The sequence below is a fragment of the Oncorhynchus clarkii genome, chromosome 27, assembly GCF_045791955.1.
Source record: "Oncorhynchus clarkii lewisi isolate Uvic-CL-2024 chromosome 27, UVic_Ocla_1.0, whole genome shotgun sequence".
Classification (NCBI taxonomy): Eukaryota; Metazoa; Chordata; class Actinopteri; order Salmoniformes; family Salmonidae; genus Oncorhynchus; species Oncorhynchus clarkii.
Genome location: NC_092173.1, coordinates 29,876,721 through 29,900,247, shown reverse-complemented (window position 1 = coordinate 29,900,247; position 23,527 = coordinate 29,876,721). Strand labels below are relative to the sequence as shown.

The window sequence follows — 23,527 nt, the reverse complement described above, 5'->3', positions numbered from 1 at the left end:
GAAATATAAAAGAAAGGGGATGGACAGAAAGAGAGAGAGAGTAAGAGAGAGAGTGTGTTTTATTGAAGCCTCTGGATATGCGTGATTGGATTTGTGTTAGAAGAGCTGAACCACGGTGGTTTCAAAGTGTTTTCTCAGGGTTAGCCCACCTCAGTGTTAACTCAGGGTTAGCCCACCTCAGTGTTATCTCAGGGTTAGCCCACCTCAGTGTTATCTCAGGGTAAGCCCACCTCAGTGTTAACTCAGGGTTAGCCCACCTCAGTGTTATCTCAGGGTTAGCCCACCTCAGAGTTATCTCAGGGTTAGCCCACCTCAGTGTTATCTCAGGGTTAGCCCACCTCAGTGTTATCTCAGGGTTAGCCCACCTCAGTGTTAACTCAGGGTTAGCCCACCTCAGTGTTAACTCAGGGTTAGCCCACCTCAGTGTTATCTCAGTGTTATCTCAGGGTTAGCCCACCTCAGTGTTATCTCAGGGTTAGCCCACCTCAGTGTTAACTCAGGGTTAGCCCACCTCAGTGTTATCTCAGGGTTAGCCCACCTCAGTGTTATCTCAGGGTTAGCCCACCTCAGTGTTATCTCAGGGTTAGCCCACCTCAGTGTTATCTCAGGGTTAGCCCACCTCAGAGTTATCTCAGGGTTAGCCCACCTCAGTGTTATCTCAGGGTTAGCCCACCTCAGTGTTATCTCAGGGTTAGCCCACCTCAGAGTTATCTCAGGGTTGGATCACGCTTGGTTTAGATATAAATATTGAATTGATGTAGCAAGAGTTGACCGGGACATCACAGCAGGTGTCTGAGTGTTCTCCAACCCATTCTACCCCTGGAGTGAAACCAGTAAGTAACTCTACCACCACCATCACCACACAGGGAGGAATCTGGCACAGTGACAATGCCCAGACTCACCTTGTCTGAGGCTACCACCAGCAAACACACAGTATTGAAAGTAAATCCTGACAGTCTGGCGTAACACCTATGATACAGCCAGAAAACTGAACCAATACTCTGAATTGTAGTCTTCCAATTGTCTTTGGATGTCTGTAGGAGAAAATGGTGAAAATACATCAGATGGATCATAGGACTCACCAAAAGTAACGCCAAGTTAGTCTTAGAGGACATCCAGACTGTTTCAGACATTTAGATGGCCAATTTTCTGTGAGTCCTCCATGTATGATTTCCCAGACAGTGTACCAGAAATGTTATTTATCTGTGTGTTGGAGGTGAGCAGGTTAGAGTCCGAGAGGGACAGGTGTGTGGTGGTGGCCTTGGGGTGACAGGTGCAGTAACAGCCAGGTGTAGAGAGCAGTCACCTTGGCTGTGTGCTGGTTGAGTAATGAGGAGCTTTTTTTCTTCCCGACTACCAAAACACTGCTGTCAGATTTATTTTCTGAACGTGCCGACAACTATAATCTTTTTATCTTTGTTTACCCTTCCTCCCTTCGTTCCCCTCATTCTTTAGGAGACAAAAAACACACCTACGCTGCGCCCCTCACCACCCGAATGCTGACACCGGCATGTTTTCTGTCATGTTGCTTTGTGAGGCAAAAGGTGTTCAGAGAGGAGATACATTATTTTTTTTAGGAGGTAGATCAGCTTTAATATTGCAGATAGATTGTAGCCTCCATCAATATAATACTCTGCATCATTTCGAATCCCCCACATATATTTTTTGTAAATATTTACAGTAACAGTCAAAGGTTTGGACACACCTACTCATTCAAGGGTTTTTCTTTATTTGTACTATTTTATTAATTGTAGAATAAAAATGAAGACATCAAAACTATGAAATAACACATATGGAATCATGTAGTAAACAAAAAAGTGTTAATCAATGTTAAATCGATTTTAGATTCTTCAAAGTAGCCACCCTTTGCTTTGATGACCGGTTTGCACACTCTTGTTATTTTCTCAACCAGCTTCATGAGATAGTCACCTGGAATGCATTTCAATTAACACGTGTCCCTTGTTAAAAGTGAATTTGTGGAATTTCTTTCCTTCTTAATGCATTTGAGCCAATCAATTGTGTTGTGACATGGTAGGGGTGGTATACAGAAGATATACTTATTTGGTAAAAGTTTAAGTCCATATTATGGCGAGAACAGCTCAAATAAGCAAAGTGAAACAACAGTCCATGGTTACCTTAAGACATGAATGTCAGTCAATACGGAACATTTCTTCAAGTGCAGTCACAAAAATCATCAAGCGCTATGATGACACTGGCTCTCATGAGGACCGCCACAGGAAAGGAAGACCCAGAGTTACTTCTGCTGCAGAGGATAAGTTCATTAGAGTTACCAGCCTCAGAAATTGTAGCCCAAATAAATGCTTCACAGAGTTCAAGTAACAGACAACATCAACTGTTCAGAGTAGACTGTGTGAATCATGCCTTCAGGGTCAAATTGCTGCAAAGAAACCACTACTAAAGGACACCAATAAGAAAAAGAGACTTGCTTGGGTCAAGCAACACGAGCAATGGACATTAGACCATTGGAAATCTGTCCTTTGATCTGAGTTCAAAGGTGAGATTTCTGTTTCACCCACCTTGTCTTTGTGAGACGCAGAGTAGGTTAACGGATGATCTCCGCATGTGTGGTTCCCAACGTGAAACATGGAGGAGGTGTGATGGTGTGGTGGTGCTTTGATGGTGACACTGTCAGGGATTTATTTAGAATTCAAGGCACACTTAACCAGCATGGCTACCACAGTATTCTGCAGCGATACACCATCCCATCTAGCTTAGAGAATGCCAAGAGTGTGCAAGGCAAAGGGTGGCTAGTTTATAGAATATAAAATAGATTTAGATTTGTTTAAAAATGTTTGGTTACTTCATGATTCCATATGTGTTATTTCATAGTGTTGATGTCTTCACTACTATTCTACATTGTAGAAAATAGTCAAAATAAAGAAAAGCCCTTGAATGAGTAGGTGTGTCCATACTTTTGACTGATACTGTATGTTTAAAAAAAAATATGTCCCTTTATTATTTTCCTCTAACCCTACTACCCTTCCCCTAATTGGAGTAAACTAATGGACAACAACAATAATGCTTCTACTTCCAGCTTATTCATACTACAGTCGTGGCCAAAAGTTTTGAGAATGACGCAAATATACATTTTCACAAAGTTTGCTGCTTCAGTGTCTAGATATTTTTGTCAGATGTTACTATAGAATTTTTTATAATTATTTTATAATTACAAGCATTAAGTGGCTTCTTTGCTGCCCTTCTTGACACCAGGCCATCCTCCAAAAGTCTTCACCTCACTGTACGTGCAGATGCACTCACACCTGCCTGCTGCCATTCCTGAGCAAGTTCTGTACTGGCGGTGCCCCGATCCCGCAGCTGAATCAACTTTAGGAGATGGTCCTGGATCTTTCTGGACTTTCTTGGGCACCCTGAAGCCTTCTTCACAACAATTGAACCGCTCTCCTTGATGTTCTTGTTGATCCAATAAATGGTTGATTTAGGTGCAATCTTACTGGCAGCAATATCCTTGCCTGTGAAGCCCTTTTTGTGCAAAGCAATGATGACGGCACATGTTTCCTTGCAGGTAACCATGGTTGATAGAGGATGATTCCAAGCACTTACTCAATCAGCATGACAGAGTGATCTCCAGTATTGTCCTCTCCAACACTCACACCTGTGTTAACGAGAGAATCACTGACATGATGGCAGCTGGTCCTTTTGTGGCAGGGCTGAAATGCAGTGGAAATGTTTTTTGGGGGGATTTAGTTCATTTGTATGGCAAAGAGGGACTTTGCAATTAATTGCAATTCATCTGATCACTCTTCATAACATTCTGGAGTATATGCAAATTGCCATCATACAAACTGAGGCAGCCGACTTTGTGAAAATTAATATTTGTGTCATTCTCAACTTTTGGCCACGACTGTATATACCTTTTACGGACAAAATGTATTTTACAATAGTTATCTTTTGTATAGTTTTAATCCCATCCTTCAGCTTTCCTCAACCCCTCCCATCTATCTCTGAAGACTATCCGGATTTGATTTCTATTTCCCATATATTTTTAATTGTGCTATTTCACAAAAGTTCTGAACCTATATACATTTTACAGACCCAGTATATTTTACATTTGTTATCTAGTTGTTTTTAGTCCCACCCTTCAGCTCCACTCAACCCTCCCATCTATCTCTTAACACCATCCAGTTTTGATTTCTATTTGCCATATATTCTTTAACTGTGGTGTTTTACAAAGGTTTTGAACCTTTCTATTCTCATAGTATCTACAGATTGTAAATTAAACAATTGTTTTTTTTGCTAAAAGTATTATTATATTATTGATCAACTGATTATGACTTTTCAAATCATCCAGCAGTGCTATTTGCATAGTTAGCTCCAAGTAAATGTTACAATTCTTTAGCCGTTCCTGAACCTGCAACCAAAAACAAGCTACATACGGACAGTATCAAAACAAATCATCTCTTAGCAGCTAAACATGCAGAGCTGGGATGGTTGTATCCCCCATACATATATATAACATTCTATTGGTTCTATTGACGTACAAGTTCCTGACTTTTTCCCCCTTCCACTTGACTCTTCCATTTTTGCGGTCAGAACATTCGGATCAAACCTACTCATTGGCCAGCGCGTCCAGTGTGCGCTCTGAGCGATCCGAGAGCAAAACGCTCTGAATATACATACAGATAATCTGACAGCACAGTTTCAGTCACCAACGCTCTGGATAACATGACAGCCAAACCAGCTCTTCTAAGGAGAGTAAAGTTGAGTGAGCTGTTCTCTCATTTGTGTCTGGATGTAGCTAGTATGTTTGCTTTGGGGCTTGACTGCTGTTGTTAGTACAGAATGCTTGGATCAAAACTGGGATCAACCCTTAAAGAGATGGGTGGGGCTAAACCTTAAGAGGGTGTGACTGATTCTGAATGGGTGAAGACAAAGAAGGGCTCTCCAGTAGTAGTATCAAAACATTCAAAGGGTATTTTCTCAAAAGTGAGTTTACGAGTTTATCAACTTACTTTCCCATTGTTCCTCATCTGTAATGTATGATTTTCATTTTCTAGCTCAGAGTCTTTACTTTTATCCAATGTAAAAAACACAATTTCAAATTTTGCTACAATAAGACCGATTTGAGCCAGTCGGTCACAAATTTGACCTCTCAGCTTCCCTATGAAATCTAACCATTTCAAACAGAAAACCGAAGGATGATGGCCATTTAACAAAGAACAACCAGCAATAACATATACATGATCAAATACAAATCTTGAATTCTCCAATTACATTGAATGAATTACAGGAAAAAATACAAACCCTCCAACCCAAAAAGGCCTGTGGTGTTGATGGTATCCTCAATTAAATTATAAAATATACAGACCATATATTCCAATTGGCTATACTTAAACTCTTTAACATCATCCATAGCTCTGGCATCTTCCCCAATATTTGGAACCAAGGACTGATCACCCCAATCCACAAATGTGGAAACAAATGTGACCTCAATAGCTACCATGGGATATACGTCAATAGCATCCTTGGAAAAACCCTCTGCATTATTATTTACAGCAGACTTGTACATTTTCTCAGTGAAAACAATGTGCTGAACAAAAGTCAAATTGGCTTTTTACCAAATTACTGTACGACAGACCACGTATTCACCCTGCACACCTTAATTGACGAACAAACCAAAGCATAGGCAAAGTCTTCTCATGCTATGTTGATTCCAAAAAAGCTTTTGACTCAATTTGGCATGATGGTCTGCTATTCAAATGGATGGAAACACTGTGTTTGGGGGAAAAACATGAGACATTATGTACATCCATGTACTCAAACAACAAGCGTGCAGTTAAAATAGGCAAAAAACACACATTTCTTTCCACTGGGCCGTGGGGTGAGACAGGGATGCAACTTAAGCCCCACCCTCTTCACCATTATATCAACAAATTGGCGAGGGCACAGTCTGCAGCACCTGGCATCACCCTACTGGAATCTGAAGTCAAATGTCTACTGTTTGCTGATGTAACGTCTGCTGCCAAGTCAAACTCTCAAATACGTAGATTCACTGAACGCAGCTCACTTTCCAGTCCACTTTCCAGCTCACACTCTCAAACACATAGATCCTCTGAACGCAGCTCACTCTCCAGACCCCAATCACCTGAATTCTGATCACCTGTTCACACACCTGTATGTCATTATCACACACTATTTAGTTCAGTTCTTTGCACCCCATTATTGTGAGGTATTGTTTGTTTTGTGACACTTCTATTTGGAGCTCTGTTTTTCCAGTAATGTAATCCTCCCGTGTATGACAGTTTTGGCCTGCCTCACTAACAACACTTTTTGCCTATTCCCTCCCTGTACTTTAGCTTATCGGATTTCCTGTTTTCAACCTATTGCCTGATCTAGACAACGTTACTAGCCGTTTCCATGCCTGTACTGTTGCCTTTTTGGACCCCCTGTGTATGACCTTCTGCCTGCCCCTGGAACCAGCTACCTGCCTCCTCATGTGGTCCTTTACCAATAAACGCCTGCTGCACCCTGCACTTGAAACCAGTTCTCTGTCTCCCATCGTGTTCATTTCAGCTGATAATTTGGTGCTTCTGTCCCCAACCAAGGAGGGCCTACAGCAGCACCTACGTAGAGCTTCTGCACAGATTCTGTCAGACCTGGGCCGTAACAGTAAATCTCAGTAAGACAAAAATAATGGTGACCCAGAAAAGATCCAGTTGCCAGGACCAAAAATGCAAATTCCATCTAGACACCTTTGCCCTAGAACTAACAAAAAACGATACATACCTCAGCCTAAACATCAGCGCCACAGGTAACTTCCACAAAGCTGTGAACGAGCTGACAGACAAGGCAAGAAGGGCCTTTTATGCCATCAAAAGAAACATCAAATTCGAAATCCCATTTAGGATCTGGCAAAAAATACTTGAATCAGTTATAGAACCCTTTATGGTTGTGAGGCCGACCAATAATTCACAAAATGAGACAAACACCAAATTGAGACTCTGTATGCAGAATTCTGCAAAATTATCCTCGATGTACAATGTAAAACACCCAATAATGCACGCAGAGCTGAATTAGTCCGATACCTGCTAATTATCAAAATCCAGAAAAGAGCTGTTAAATTCTACAACAATCTAAAAGGAAGCGATTCCCAAACCTTCCATAACAAAGCCATCACCTACAGAGAGATGAACCTGGAGAAGAACCACCTAAGCAAGCTGGTCCTGGGGCTCTGTTCACAAACACAAACAGACCCCACAGAGCCCCTGGACAGCAACACAAGATCCAACCAAATCATGAGAAAACAAAAAGATAATTACTTGACATATTGGAAAGAATTAACAACCAAAAAACAGAGCAAACTAAAATGCTACTTGGCCCTAAACAGAGAGTATACAGTAGCAGAATACCTGACTACTGTGAAATCTTTGTCTATGTACAGAGTCTGTGAGCATAGCCTTGCTATTTAGAAAGGCTGCCATAGGCAGACATGGCTCTCATGAGAACACAGGCTATGTGCTCACTGCCCACAAAATTAGGTGGAAACTGAGCTGCACTTCCTAACCTCCTGCCAAATTTATGACCATATTAGAGACACATATTTCCCTCAAATTACACAGATCCACAAAGAATTTGAAAACAAATCCAATTTTGATAAACTCCCATATCTATTGGGTGAAATTCCACAGTGTGCAATCACAGCAGCAATATTTGTGACCTGTTGTCACAAGAAAAGGGCAACCAGTGAAGAACAAACACCACTGAATATGCAACCCAGATTTATGGTTATTTATTTTCAATTTTTTACTTTAAACATTGTTACAACACTGTAATATGACATTTGAAATGTCTTCATTCTTTGGGAACTTCTGTGAATGTAATATTTACTGTACATGTTTTTGTTTATTTCACTTGTTTATTATCTACTTCACTTGCTTTGGCAATGTTAACATATATTTCCCACGCCAATAAAGCCCTTGAATTGAATTGAGAGAAAACAGGGGAAAATGAGCATTAAGGGAAGAGGGAGGGAAAAAGAGAAAGGGATTTTTGAAGGGGCGGGGAAAAGAGAAATTGGCTAGTGTTGAGGGATAGAGAAAGGGGAGAGGGCATGGGGAGAATAAGTAGGGTTAAGATAGTTACTGTAATTGCCTGTTAGTGTCCATAATGGCTAACTGTCTCTGCAGCGCTTCCTTTTCGTTAGGCTGATACATTCATCACAGCCTCCTGTATTGACCTTATCTATCACAGTTTCATTTCCTACGGAGTTATTTTTTATTTACAACTGTTTCTCTTCTCTTCCCATCTGCCTTACGGGGTCTTCAGCTTCCTCCGCTTGCCCGATGAGTTGCATGCACCAGCCAGGCGAGCGCACCATCTGACCATCCCCACCACAGTCAGAAATTAATCAGGCGTTATGGCAATGCCGGGAGTGATGTTTTGAGTCAAATCCATGACTCTGCCGGCTTAATTAGCGGTGAAATGGCGGAGAGTAATTGTCACGGCAACGAGCAAGGGTGTAAAAGGTCAGGTGTGCATGTTCTAAACCTCACCTCGACAGGATCGCATTAGCCTTTAGGGCCTGTAGGACAACTCTATTCCCTCCATCCACTGGGAAATAATTGAAAAATATATTCAGTGCCCTTAAACTACCCCTCATTAATGATAAGGTGAAATGACATGGGAAAGCTATTATTATGACAATGTACTATCAATTATATTATAAATGTGAATTAAATTGGGTCAATACACCTTTGTCAATGTATGACTCTATGATAGCAGCTTGGTTGAAATAGGTCTGTGTTATCTACACCATCTATTTCCTCCACAGCTCCTCCCTTCTCAACATTACTCAGGCCTATCATAATCACACAGCACTCTGGGCCTACGGCTCCTCCATACAGTGTCTGCTCTCAGACTGCTCCTGAATGGACACATGAAAGCCGGTGGCCTAATCACTCTTATTATGTGCAGAGATGCTAGTACTTTGAAAAACCATTGGATAAAAAACGACCAGCTTCATAAACACACTGGTGGAATAGATTCAGGGCATACTGCTCTGGGTTGGTCAAAGCTCTTTATTGCCTTACTATTTTGTTCATTGAAATTGTTAAAAGCATTATAACAAATAATACAGCAACAAAGATCTTGTACTGTTGTGCATCTGTCCAGCATGGAGTGTGTCTCTAGTCTAGACCATAGGGCACATGTTTGTGTCTAGCTCTTTTCGTTGCTTTGTAGAGATAACCGGTCTTCTGTGGAGAACATGCCACTTTTGTGGCATTTTTGCTCAGAGCACGGGGCTCTTGTTTAGAGCACAGTGTCTTTGAATGCTGTTCACATGCACCCCATCGTGTTGCTCTCTGTGTTTCTCTCTGTGGAGTCTGATGGAAGATCCTGTGTCTCAGAGGAGAGCTGTGTCCAAAGCATTCCCACAAAGATCCCGTCTGGTTTTATCTAGTGGAGCGCGCTGCCAGAAAGGTCAGGGTATTTGAATTTCTGCTCAGGTCTAAAAAAAGCAAATAATAAAGCCAGGTTAAATCAAACAAGCAGCGAGATAGAAAAAAGGAGCGGCACATTAATTTGTTCTCAAGATATAACAAAAAAAGAAGAAGCTCTGTACCTTTGGTAATCGTGTTTTCCCAAGACAGGCATGAGTTTTAGCGAGGCGGTGAACCAACTTCCCTCCATTCACAAACAGATGTTATCACATGGCATTTAAGCACTGCCAGAAGTACCCAATGAAGGTGTTTTTAAAATTGAGGTTGCAGGTGCGACGAGTCCCCCAGGGGCTCTCTCTCTCATCTTAAGGTGTTTCTTAAAACATACATCCTATTAGTGACAGCCTAAACCCTTCAGGCTGGAGAGGTAGAAGACAAACATCTCCACGCAGATCCAACAATATCTTCAAATGCCTGAGGATGGGGACGGAGTCCACACTGGTGTTCTTATCAGGGGAAACCTCTCAATCAGAGGCTGGGTTGGGCATTTCATATAGTTACTTATTTTATTTAACCTTTATTATACTGTTTTTTCTCATTGAGATAAAATCTATTTATCAAGAGAGACCTGGTCCAACAACAGCAGGGGGAACAACGTTTCAGAAAATACAACTTACATACACTAACACAACATTGAACAAAACTATAGACACACATTCAGTCCAACAACTACATATCGCGTAAAGAAGCACAAGTGTCATAACTAAAATAAACAGCTGTCCTAAAGACAGTTACTCTCTTATGGGATATTTACATCGACCAAGTGTTTAAACTCCAGCAACGTGACTAGATCATCAAATATTTAAATGTTTAGGAAAGAATTCCAGGACCAAGGAGCTGAGTAACTAAAACTATTTCTATCATGACCTGTTCTAATTCTTGGTACTGTTAAAAGCAAATGAGAACGGGATCGTCATTTATATTTATTTACTGACCTGATTAAAAAATAATATAGATAAATTGGCATTTTACACAAAATTGACTTAGAAATCAGTATATACTAGTGTTTAAGCCTACGCAAGGTCAATGACGACCAGCCAACAGCACTGTAGATATCACAATGATATGTTAAATGTTTATGGCAATGGTGATTGGCTATGAACCTGAGGGCCACATGATATACTGAATCAAGTGCTCTCAGGGTAGTGGTTGAGGCCTGCGTATACAGTTGAAGTCGTAAGTTTACATACACCTTAGCCAAATACATTTAAACATTTAATCCTAGTAAAAATTCCCTGTGTTAGGTAAGTTAGGATCACCAATTTATTTTAAGAATGTGAAATGTCATAATAATAGTAGAGAGAATTATTTATTTCAGCTTTTATTTATTTCATCACATTCCCAGTGGGTCAGACGTTTGCATACACTCAATTAGTATTTGGTTGCATTGCCTTTAAATTGTTTAACTTGGCCCATTCCTCCTGACAGAGCTGGTGTAACTGAGTCAGGTTTGTAGGCCTCCTTACTCGCACATGTTTTTTCAGTTCTGCCCACACGTTTTCTATAGGATTGAGGTCAGGGCTTTGTGATGGCCACTCCAATAACTTGACTTTGTTGTCCTTAAGCCATTTTGCCACAACTTTGGAAGTATGCTTGGGGTCACTTTCCATTTGGAAGATCCATTTGCGACCAAGCTTTAACTTCCTGGCTGATGTCTTGAGATCTTTCTTCAATGTATCCACATAATTTTCCCTCCTCATGATGCCATCTATTTTGTGAAGTACACCAGTCCCTCCTGCATCAAAGTACCCCCACACAACATGATGCTGCCACCCCCGTGCTTCACGGTTGGGATGGTGTTCTTCGGCTTGCAAGCATCCCCCTTTTTCCTCCAAACATAGTGATGGTCATTATGGCTGAACAGTTCTATTTTTGTTTCATCAGACCAGAGGACATTTATCCAAAAAGTAGAATCTTCGTCCCCATGTCCAGTTGCAAACCGTAGTCTGGCTTTTTTTTATGGCTGATTTGGAGCAGTGGCTTCTTCCTTGCTAAGCGGCCTTTCAGTTTATGTCGATATCGGACTCGTTTTACTGTGGATATAGATACTTTTGTACCTGTTTCCTCCAGCATCTTCACAGGGTCCTTTGCTGTTGTTCTGGGACTGATTTGCACCTTTCGCACAAAAGTATGTTCATCTCTAGGAGACAGAACGCGTCTCCTTCCTGAGCGGTATGACGGCTGCGTGGTCCCATGGTGTTTATACTTGCGTACTATTGTTTGTACAGATGAACGTGGAACCTTCAGGCTTTTGAAAATTGCTCCCAAGTATGAACCAGACTTGTGGACGTCTACAATTGAATTTCTGAGGTCTTGGCTGATTTCTTTTGATTTTCCCATGATGTCAAGCAAAGAGGCACTGAGTTTGAAGGTAGGTCTTGAAATACATCCACAGGTACACCTCCAATTGACTCAAATTATGTCAATTAGCCTATCAGAAGCTTCTAAAGCCATGACATAATTTTCTGGAATTTTCCGAGCTGTTTAAAGGCACAGTCAACTTAGTGTATGTAAACGTCTGACCCACTGGAATTGTGACACACTGAGTTATAAGTGAAATAATATGTCTGTAAACAATTGTTGGAAAATGTACTTGTGTCATGCACAAAGTAGATAACCGACTTGCCCAAACTATAGTTTGTTAACAAGAAATTTCAACTATACATATATATATATCAATCAAATCCAAAGCCACCAGTAATGTACATTGTGGTGGTGATGGTGAAGTGTACATTATCCTAGGAACAGTGGCTTTTGAGTGGTGGTGGTATTGGGGTGTGGTGGTATTGGATTTTTTTTACATTTATTTAACTAGGAAAGTCAGTTAAGAACAAATTCTTATTTTCAATGATGGCCTGTTCAGGGGCAGAATGACAGAATTGTACCTTGTCAGCTCGGGGATTTGAACTTGCAACCTTTCGGTTACTAGTCCAATGCTCTAACCACTAGGCTACCCTGCCGCCCCAGGGTGGTATTGGAGTTGTGGTGGTATTGGAGTGGTGGTGTTGGGGTGGTATTGGAGTTGTGGTGGTGTTGGAGTGGTGGTGCAGGTGTGGTGGTGTTGGTATGCTTCAGTGCCCTACTAGGCCAACTGCCTAATTTTTTATCCCAAATTGTCAAAAATACATATTTTTCATCAGAGACCACACAAAATGTGTACCTTCCTTTCTGATCTGTTGTGATTCTGTGTTATGATTCATGTATTTACAATGAAATGAAATATTGTTACGATATATAGTTTCTGGTGCTTACTAGAACACTTATGTTTGGTTGTGTTTATATACTGACAGTGCCTTAAGTCTTAGACGTAGTGATTCCATGAATTACTGAAGTGGTTTCCCGATGTAATTACACATACACCCAGGGACAAAGGCTGTGTAATGTGAAGTGGCACTAGAGACAGCTGTACAAATTGTTTGTTGTATGGACTTTTTTTTCTCTCCTTCTCCTTCCCTGAATGTCGGATAATGTGCCCATAAGAAAGTGATACACATGTATTTAGGTAATTTTCACTTGGATGTGTATCACACAAAACACAAAACACCCTAGTTTGGTGTTGTTAACAACCAACAATTTCCTCGTACAGAAATCACAGGATGGAATTGGGGCATTGCTGTTCACACCTGAGTCAGAGAACGCCGTGAGAAAGTGAAGGAGTTGAGGAGGAAATGGGCTGTTGTTGCCGTTTTAAAACCCCTTACCTTTGATAGAGAGATGGTATATAAAACGGTGAGCTAGCTAGCTAACTCCTGCTTCACGGCCCTCAGGGGCTTTGCTCAATTATGCCGTGCTAATCGTCCTACTGCTCATGGACTTTGTTTTGGCTGGGCCCAGGAAGTAGTGCTCTGCTGGCAGTTCAATAGTGGTCATTGATCAAGCTTGGCGGAGCTCTATGAGACCTACAGGGAATGTTTGAGAGAGAAAAGAGAGGGAGAGAAAAGAGGTAGGGGAGATTAGCAAAATGAGAGTGTTTCTCAGAAAAACTAAAGAATGGAGATCCTCTGCCAGGAAAGGTGGTGTGTGTGTGTGTGTGTGTGTGTGTGTGTGTGTGTGTGTGTGTGTGTGTGTGTGTGTGTGTGTGTGTGTGTGTGTGTGTGTGTGTGTATTTCCAAGTGGGAGTTGCAGTTGGGGGAGGAAAGAAAAGGTGTTGTATTCATTTTTCACAAAGCCAGTCTCAGTTCACCCAGTAATTACATGCAGACTAAAAATGTATCAACAACTGTGAACACATGACTGACATTCGCTCTCTCTCTTTCTCCATCCCTCTTTCACACACTCCTTTCTCTATCGTAGTGAACAAACACAAGCCATGGATTGAGACGTCGTACCATGGGGTAATCACAGAGAACATGGACATCGTCCTACTGGACCCTCCCCTGGTGGCCCTGGACAAAGACGCCCCCGTGCCCTACGCAGGTATGGTAAACCCCACTGATGTGTGATTTGGTATTTTGGTATTTTATTAGCATCCCCATTAGCAAAAGCAGCAGCAACTCTTCCTTGGGTCCACACAAAACATGAAAGTGGTGGAATGGTGAGTGAAGTACCAAGTTGTGATGAATGGGTGAGCGAAGTACCAAGTTGTGATGAATGGGTGAGTGAAGTACCAAGTTGTGATGAATGGGTTAGCGAAGTACCAAGTTGTGATGAATGGGTGAGTGAAGTACCAAGTTGTGATGAATGGGTTAGCGAAGTACCAAGTTGTGATGAATGGGTGAGTGAAGTACCAAGTTGTGATGAATGGGTGAGCGAAATACCAAGTTGTGATGAATGGTGAGCGAAGTACCAAGTTGTGATGAATGGGTGAGTGAAGTACCAAGTTGTGATGAATGGTGAGCGAAGTACCAAGTTGTGATGAATGGTGAGAGAAGTACCAAGTTGTTATGAATGGGTTAGCGAAGTACCAAGTTGTGATGAATGGGTTAGCGAAGTACCAAGTTGTGATGAATGGGTGAGCGATGTACCAAGTTGTGATGAATGGGTGAGCGAAGTACCAAGTTGTGATGAATGGTGAGCGAAGTACCAAGTTGTGATGAATGGTGAGCGAAGTACCAAGTTGTGATGAATGGGTGAGCGAAGTACCAAGTTGTGATGAATGGGTGAGCGAAGTACCAAGTTGAGATGAATGGGTGAGTGAAGTACCAAGTTGTGATGAATGGTGAGCGAAATACCAAGTTGTGATGAATGGGTGAGCGAAGTACCAAGTTGTGATGAATGGGTGAGCGAAGTACCAAATTGTGATGAATGGGTGAGCGAAGTACCAAGTTGTGATGAATGGGTGAGCGAAGTACCAAGTTGTGATGAATGGTGAGCGAAGTACCAAGTTGTGATGAATGGGTGAGCGAAATACCAAGTTGTGATGAATGGTGAGCGAAGTACCAAGTTGTGATGAATGGGTGAGTGAAGTACCAAGTTGTGATGAATGGTGAGCGAAGTACCAAGTTGTGATGAATGGTGAGAGAAGTACCAAGTTGTTATGAATGGGTTAGCGAAGTACCAAGTTGTGATGAATGGGTTAGCGAAGTACCAAGTTGTGATGAATGGGTGAGCGATGTACCAAGTTGTGATGAATGGGTGAGCGAAGTACCAAGTTGTGATGAATGGTGAGCGAAGTACCAAGTTGTGATGAATGGTGAGCGAAGTACCAAGTTGTGATGAATGGGTGAGCGAAGTACCAAGTTGTGATGAATGGGTGAGCGAAGTACCAAGTTGAGATGAATGGGTGAGTGAAGTACCAAGTTGTGATGAATGGTGAGCGAAATACCAAGTTGTGATGAATGGGTGAGCGAAGTACCAAGTTGTGATGAATGGGTGAGCGAAGTACCAAATTGTGATGAATGGGTGAGCGAAGTACCAAGTTGTGATGAATGGGTGAGCGAAGTACCAAGTTGTGATGAATGGTGAGCGAAGTACCAAGTTGTGATGAATGGGTGAGCGAAGTACCAAGTTGTGATGAATGGTGAGCGAAGTACCAAGTTGTGATGAATGGGTGAGTGAAGTACCAAGTTGTGATGAATGGTGAGCGAAATACCAAGTTGTGATGAATGGGTGAGCGAAGTACCAAGTTGTGATGAATGGGTGAGCGAAGTACCAAGTTGTGATGAATGGGTGAGCGAGGTACCAAGTTGTGATGAATGGGTGAGCGAAGTACCAAGTTGTGATGAATGGATTAGCGTCATTCATTCAGAGGACAATTTACTCGCTCTTAACTGCTGTGGTTGACCTTGGTTCTTGGAAGCTCTTGTAAATCAATAAAATAAAATGCATTAAGCCGGAACATGTTATTTCATACTTCTGCTTTCCAAGAAAATAAAACAGAATGTTTAATTTCTTATTTAAAACCACTAGCTTTAAACTAGTACTACCAAACACATTCATTTGAAAGCTATTCCCTCCCTTATGTCCTTTAACCAATGTGAAACCAATACTAACATGTTTCCCTCTTAGTAGTGCAAATACAATTAGATTGAATCAATGTGATGGTGAACACTCCCCTATTGGGTTGCCAGTCCCAGTGGGTTGTCATTAGCTACAGGCTAACTGGCCAGCCTGGCTCCACTGCCTCCTGCCAGGCCTCTTGATGTGGCCAAGGCCTCAGTGTGGGGTTGGCTCCTGGGCTGGTGCCCACTCTCAGAACCCCTCAGGCTGGGTTGGAGCAGCTCTGATGTAGGATGGCGAGAAGGATGGCTGGCTGGATATGGTTGTCTGAGTTTTCCTTCTAGTATGTGGAGACAGTGTAGTGGCCTGAGAGGGTTGCCTGTAATGGCCACCCTACAGGGAGAGAGAGAGACAGAGAGAGAGAGAAATAACATATGGAATCATGTAGTAACCAAAATATGAAAATAATGGTGGCCCATTTGCCAGGACCACGAACACAAATTCCATCTAGACACCGTTGCCCTAGAGCACACAAAAACTATACATACCTTGGCCTAAACATCAGTGCCACAGGTAACTTCCACAAAGCTGTGAAGCTGTGAATGATCTGAGAGACAAGGCAAGAAGGGCCTTCAATGCCATCAAAATGAACATACATTTTGACATACCAGTTAGGATCTGGCAAAAAACACTTGAATCAATTAAAGAAACCATTGCCCTTTAAGGTTGTGAGATCTGGTGTCCGCTCACCAACTAAGAATTCACAAAATGGGACAAACACCAAATTGAGACTGCATGCAGAATTCTACAAAAATATCATCCGTGTACAATTTAAAACACCAAATAATGCATGCAGAGCAGAATTAGGCCGATACCCACTAATCCAGAAAAGAGCTGTTAAATTCTACAACCACCTAAAAGGAAGCGATTCCCAAACCTTCCATACCAAGCCATCACCTACAGAAAAATTAACCTGGAGAAGAGTCCCCTAAGCAAACTGGTCCTGGGGCTCTGTTCACTAACAGACCCCACAGAACCCCAGGACAGCAAAATAATTAGACCCAACCAAATCATGAGAAAGCAAAAAGATAATTACTTAACACATTGGAAAGAATTGACAAAAAAACAGAGCCAACTAGAATGCTATTTAGCCCTAAACAGAGAGTACACAATGGCAGAATAACTGACCACTGTGACTGACCCAAACTTAAGGAAATCTTTGACTATGTACAGACTCAGTGAGCATAGCCTTGCTATTGAGAAAGGCAGCCAAAGGCAGACCTGGCTCTCAAGAGAAGAAAGGCTATGTGCACACTGCCACAAAATGAGGTGGAATCTGAGCTGCACTTCCTAACCTCCTGCAAAATGTATGACCATATTAGAGATACATATTTCCCTCAGATTACACAGACCCACAAAGAATTCAAAAACAATTCCAATTTTGATCAACTCCCATATCTACTGGGTGAAATACCACAGTGTGCCATCACAGCAGCAAGATTTGTGACCTGTTGCCACAAGAAAAGGGCAACCAGTGAAGAACAAACACCATTGTAAATACAACCTATATTTATGTTTATTTATTTTCCCTTTTAACTGTTTGCACATCATTACAACACGGTATATAGATATACTATGACATTTGAAATGTCTATATTATTCTGGACATTTTGTGAACTTTTGTTCTACTGTAAATGTTTTATTGTTTATTTCACTTTAGTTTATTAACTATTTCACTTGCTTTGCCAATGTTAACTTATGTTTCTTATGTTAATAGGAATTGAATTCAATTGAGAGAGAGAATTGAATGAGAGTGAGAGAGAGATAGAGAGAGAGAGACAGAGATAGAGATGAGACAGCAGGGAAGGACTTTATCTTTCTCTCTCTATCATATTTATTTCACACTACCTCCTCTCTCTCTCTATCTCTCTCTCTATCTCTCTTCCCCTCTCTCTCTCTCTCTCTCTCTCTCTCTCTCTCTCTCTCTCTTCCTCTCTCTCTCCCTCCCCCTCTCTCTCTCTCTCCCTCTCTCTCTCTCTCCCTCTCTCTCTCTCTCTCTCTCTCTACCTCTCTCTCTCTCAATTCAATTCAATTCAAGGGCTTTATTGGCATGGGAAACATGTGTTAACATTGCCAAAGCAAGTGAGGTAGATAATATATAAAGTGAATATATAAAGTGAAATAAACAATAAAAATTAACAGTAAACATTACACATACTACGGAAAAAAAGAAGGAACAGCATGTCAGAAATCAGCTCAATGTAATTGAAGAATCCATAGACTCTAACCACTTCTGGGAAAATTGGAAAACACTAAACAAACAACAACACAAATAATTATCTATCCAAAATGGAGATGTATGGGTAAACCCCTTCTTCAATCTTTTTGGCTCTATAACAAAGAATAAAGAGCAAAAACATATACATGATCAAATACAGATCTTAGAATCAACTATTAAAGACTACCAGAACCCACTGGATTCTCCAATTACATTGAATGAGTTATAGGACAAAATAAAACCCCCCCAACCCAAAAATGCCTTTGGTGTTGATGGTATCCTCAATGAAATGATCAAATATACAGACAACAAATTCCAATTGGCTATACTAAAACTCTTTAACATCATCCTTAGCTCTGGCATCTTCCCCAATATTTGGAACCAAGGACTGATCACCCCAAATTTGACCCCAATAACTACCGTGGGATATGCGTCAACAGTAACCTTGGGAAAATCCTCTGCATTATCATTAACAGCAGACTCGTACATTTCCTCAATGAAAACAATGTACTGAGCAAATGTCAAATTGGCTTTTTACCAAATGACTGTACAACAGTCCATGTATTCACCCTGCACACCCTAATTGACAACCAAACAATCCAAAACAAAGGCAAAGTCTTCTCATGCTTTGTTGATTTCAAAAAAGCCTTCGACTCAATTTGGCATGAGGGTCTGCTATACAAACTGATGGAAAGTGGTGTTGGGGGTAAAACATACGACATTATAAAATCCATGTACACAAACAACAAGTGTGCGGTTAAAATTGGCAAAAAACACACACATTTCTTCACACAGGGTCGTGGGGTGAGACAGGGTTGCAGCTTAAGCCCCACCCTCTTCAACATATATATCAACGAATTGGCGCGAGCACTAGAAAAGTCTGCAGCACCCGGCCTCACCCTACTAGAATCCGAAGTCAAATGTCTGCTGTTTGCTGATGATCTGGTGCTTCTGTCACCAACCAAGGAGGTCCTACAGCAGCACCTAGATCTTATGCACAGATTCTGTCAGACCTGGGTCCTGACAGTAAATCTCAGTAAGACCAAAATTATGGTGTTCCAAAAAAGGTCCAGTCACCAGGACCACAAATACAAATTCCATCTAGACACTGTTGCCCTAGAGCACACAAAAAACTATACATACCTTGGCCTAAACATTAGCGCCACAGGTAACTTCCACAAAGCTGTGAACGATCTGAGAGACAAGGCAAGAAGGGCATTCTATGCCATCAAAAGGAACATACATTTCAACATACCAATTGGATTTGGCTAAAAATACTTGAATCAGTCATAGAGCCCATTGCCCTTTATGGTTGTGAGGTCTGGGGTCCGCTCATCAACCAAGACTTCACAAAATGGGACAAACACCAAATTGAGACTCTGCACGCAGAATTCTGCAAAAATATCCTCCGTGTACAACGTAGAACACCAAATAATGCATGCAGAGCAGAATTAGGCCGATACCCACTAATTATCAAAATCCAGAAAAGAGCCGTTAAATTCTACAACCACCTAAAAGGAAGCGATTCCCAAACCTTCCATAACAAAGCCATCACCTACAGAGAGATGAACATGGAGAAGAGTCCCCTAAGCAAGCTGGTCCTGGGGCTCTGTTCACAAACACAAACACACCCTACAGAGCCCCAGGACAGCAGCACAATTAGACCCAACCAAATCATGAGAAAACAAAAAGATATTTACTTGACACATTGGAAAGAATTAACAAAAAAACAGAGCAAACTAGAATGCTATTTGGCCCTACACAGAGAGTACACAGCGGCAGAATACCTGACCACTGTGACTGACCCAAAATTAAGGAAAGCTTTGACTATGTACAGACTTAGTGAGCATAGCCTTGCTATTGAGAAAGGCTGCCGTAGGCAGACATGGCTCTCAAGAGAAGACAGGCTATGTGCACACTGCCCCCAAAATTAGGTGGAAACTGAGCTGCACTTCCTAACCTCCTGCCCAACGTATGACCATATTAGAGAGACATATTTCCCTCAGATTACACAGATCCACAAAGAATTCGAAAACAAATCCAATTTTGATAAACTCCCATATCTACTGGGTGAAATTCCACAGTGTGCCATCACAGCAGCAAGATTTGTGACCTGTTGCCACGAGAAAAGGGCAACCAGTGAAGAACAAACACCATTGTAAATACAACCCATATTTATGCTTATTTATTTTATCTTGTGTCCTTTAACCATGTGTACATTGTTAAAACACTGTATATATAATATGACATTTGTAATTTATTGTTTTGAAACTTCTGTATGTGTAATGTTTACTGTTAATTTTTATTGTATATTTCACTTTATATATTCACTTTATATATTATCTACCTCACTTGCTTTGGCAATGTTAACACATGTTTCCCATGCCAATAAAGCCCTTGAATTGAATTGAATTGAATGCCAAGTGTGTGCAAAGCTGTCATCAAGGCAAAGGATGGCTACTTTGAAGAGTCGTTTAACACTTTTTTGGTTTCTATATGATTCCATATGTGTTATTTCATAGTTTTGATGTCTTCACTATTATTCTACAATGTAGAAAATAGTAAAAATAAAGAAAACCATTGAATGACTAGGTGTGTACAAACTTTTTACTGGTACTGTACATAATACACAAAAGTGAACTAAACAATTAACAGTAAAAATTACACCCACGCAAGTACATTTCAAATTATGTCATATTATGTCTACATTCAGTGTTGTAATGATGTGCAAATTGTTCTCTCTCCCTCTCTCTCTGGGCTGTGGTCACGAGTATCTTCTGGAGACACAGTCTGGGGCTCACAGTCAGTCAGTAATTAACTGAAGGGGCTTTGCCTAGGTACCATTCACACCTCCTTAATTTCAATGCCTTGACTTAATACCTCTCTCTCCCTCTCTCTGACTGAGTCAATGTCAGACAGCACACACACACAGGCCCATAACAGGCCCATTGGAAATTATGTCCAGCAATTCCAACTGCTAAACTTCACATGGGCTTCTTAAGAGTCTACATGAACCTTTAAGCAATAGTGGATAATTAGTCAATCAGCTCCCACCAACTGGAGTGTCCATTATACTGCTTTTCCAGAGAGGCTGTTGGTGCAGCAGCTACTTTACAGCAGAGGGTAGGTCATTAAGTATTGAGTGAACCGGGGTTAATAGCTAGGCTGTACAGAGAGCTGCATTACAGCCACAGGCTACAGCCTCTCCTCACTTACTAATGTGACTGAATGGGTAGGGTCGCAGCGGGGAGACACAAGCACGTACACACACACGCAGACACACACAAAATGCAAATGCACTCTTTCTGAATGTTCACTTGTGAAATCAGTCCGTCTTCCTATCCTTTGGTGTTCTACTAGACTCCGGTGCATCATACACACCCATATACACACAAACACACAGGCATTTTCCAATCACTTGAGGGATCCAGCTCATCTTGTAAAGTTGTGCTGATGTGTCTATTCATCAGCACTCGTTATGTTTCACTGCTCCCCCTCGGTGGTGCTCTGTGTGGTGTGACTATGTCTGCTTTAGTTAGCTGGTTCCTACAGTTGTTCCTATCATTTCAGTATACCTATATGGACTGTAACTGCAGGTGCACTTCTACATGTGATATGTTAGTATGTTCTATGGCCCTCAAAATCAAATCTGGACCTCAAAGCTAGTTCCAGGGACTGATTTAGACCTGGGACACCAGGTAGGTGCAATTGATTATCAGGTAGAAGAGAAAACCAGCAGTAGTCGGGACCTCATAGGGTAAGATTTGAATACCCCGGTTCTATGGTATGCACAGTCCTATTTACCACCATTACATAGATACAGTGATATTGGTGCCATGTTCAATCAAAACCAATAATCGGAACCTGACAAACAACCTCAGGCAAAATATTTCTATATCACTAGATTCAATCAAATATCTGGACTCACTAAACATCATCACACATACATTTACTTTATTTTATAAGTATCCTATTTCAGACAGATGCTCTGTCCCTCCCTATTCACTGGTAACAGCAAGAGTCTTCTATCTGGGTGGGACTGTCTGGTAATGTGATGAGCGTCTGAGGATCCTCGTAATGACGCCGAGTAAACAGATACGAGCGAACACACAGTGGGGCTAATGTGTTGTGATTAATTAGCCTCCGTCGTGCTGTCGGTCTGAATGGGAGACAGAGAGCTAGCGTAACACTCCTCCACACACTGCTAATGACAAACAGCCTGTCATTAGCCTAGCGGGTAGCGCCTAGTGGTTAGCGGCTCCTCCTCACCATACAGCAGGCTAGGGCTGAATGGTGGATAGTGAGCATTAAACAGCCTCTCATTACCCTAGTGGGTAGTGGGTAGCGCCTAGCGGGTAGCACCTAGCGGCTAGCGGCTCCTCCTCACCATACAGCAGACTAGGAGTGGATGGTGGATAGATAACATTAGCATAGTATTAAACCTGCATAATGTGTCAATTAATGTATAGTGATTATCATATTTTAGGGAAGACCCAGATGCAGGCAGTGTTGATGTAACAAACATTTATTACTAGAACGGGGGCAGGCAAAATGACAGGTCAAGGGCAGGTAGAGGTCGGTAATCCAGATCAGAGTCCATAAGGTACAGAACGGCAGGCAGTCTCAGTGTCAGGGCAGGCAGAGGTCAATAAATCCAGTGTGATGTGACAAAGTACAGAACGACAGGCAGGGTCAGGGCAGGCAGAATGGTCAAAACCGGGAAAACTAGAAAACTGAGACTAGAAACAGACAGGCGCAAGGGGGAAAAACGCTGGTAGGCTTGACAAACAAAACTAACTGGCAGTAGACAAACAGAGAACACAGTTATAAATACACTGGGGATAATGGAGAAGATGAGCGACACCTGGAGCGGGGTGAAGACAAGCACAAAGACAGGTGAAACAGATGAGGGTGTGACAGTGATGATTTATTGTTTTGTAATGTGTTGGAGTGTAGCCTAATATGGGCTTTTGTAGCAAAATTCCATTCCATTAGTCATTGGTTCCACTGGAGATTGTTGGAACATTCAAATGGGCATTCCAACATTGAACCCACTGTGTTTCAGCCCTGACAGTGTATTAACTTGTCCCGCCAGTGATTCAATTCATTGAATTAACATATTTTCAGTCACAGAGTATAAATGGTACCTATCTGGCATGTTAATTTAGAGTGATTAAAGATTATGTATAAAGATGTAGAAAAAAAACATATTGGATTAGAGATGCCCTAAAGACCCTTTGTGCCTTTGAAAACTAAGTTAATGAGTGGAGGAAAAGATGGGAGAGGCTAGAGGGTTGCTTTTAATACACTAATAGATGTTTTGAACAGGTACCGCTGTGTCTATATTCCTTCAGAACCCAGGAGTTCAAAGACTTAGCTTGAAAAAATTAAT

At 41.6% G+C, this 23,527-nt stretch overlaps 1 protein-coding gene across 1 annotated transcript in view; it reads left to right on the top strand.

Moving 5' to 3' along the window:
* Positions 1 to 23,527, top strand: part of LOC139385642 (calsyntenin-2-like) — a 483,955-nt gene that overhangs the window by 159,107 nt on the left and 301,321 nt on the right. Inside the window, exon 2 of the mRNA XM_071130874.1 lies at positions 13,773 to 13,895. Coding sequence (XP_070986975.1) covers positions 13,773 to 13,895 — 123 coding nt within the window. The remainder of the gene's footprint in view (positions 1 to 13,772; positions 13,896 to 23,527) is intronic.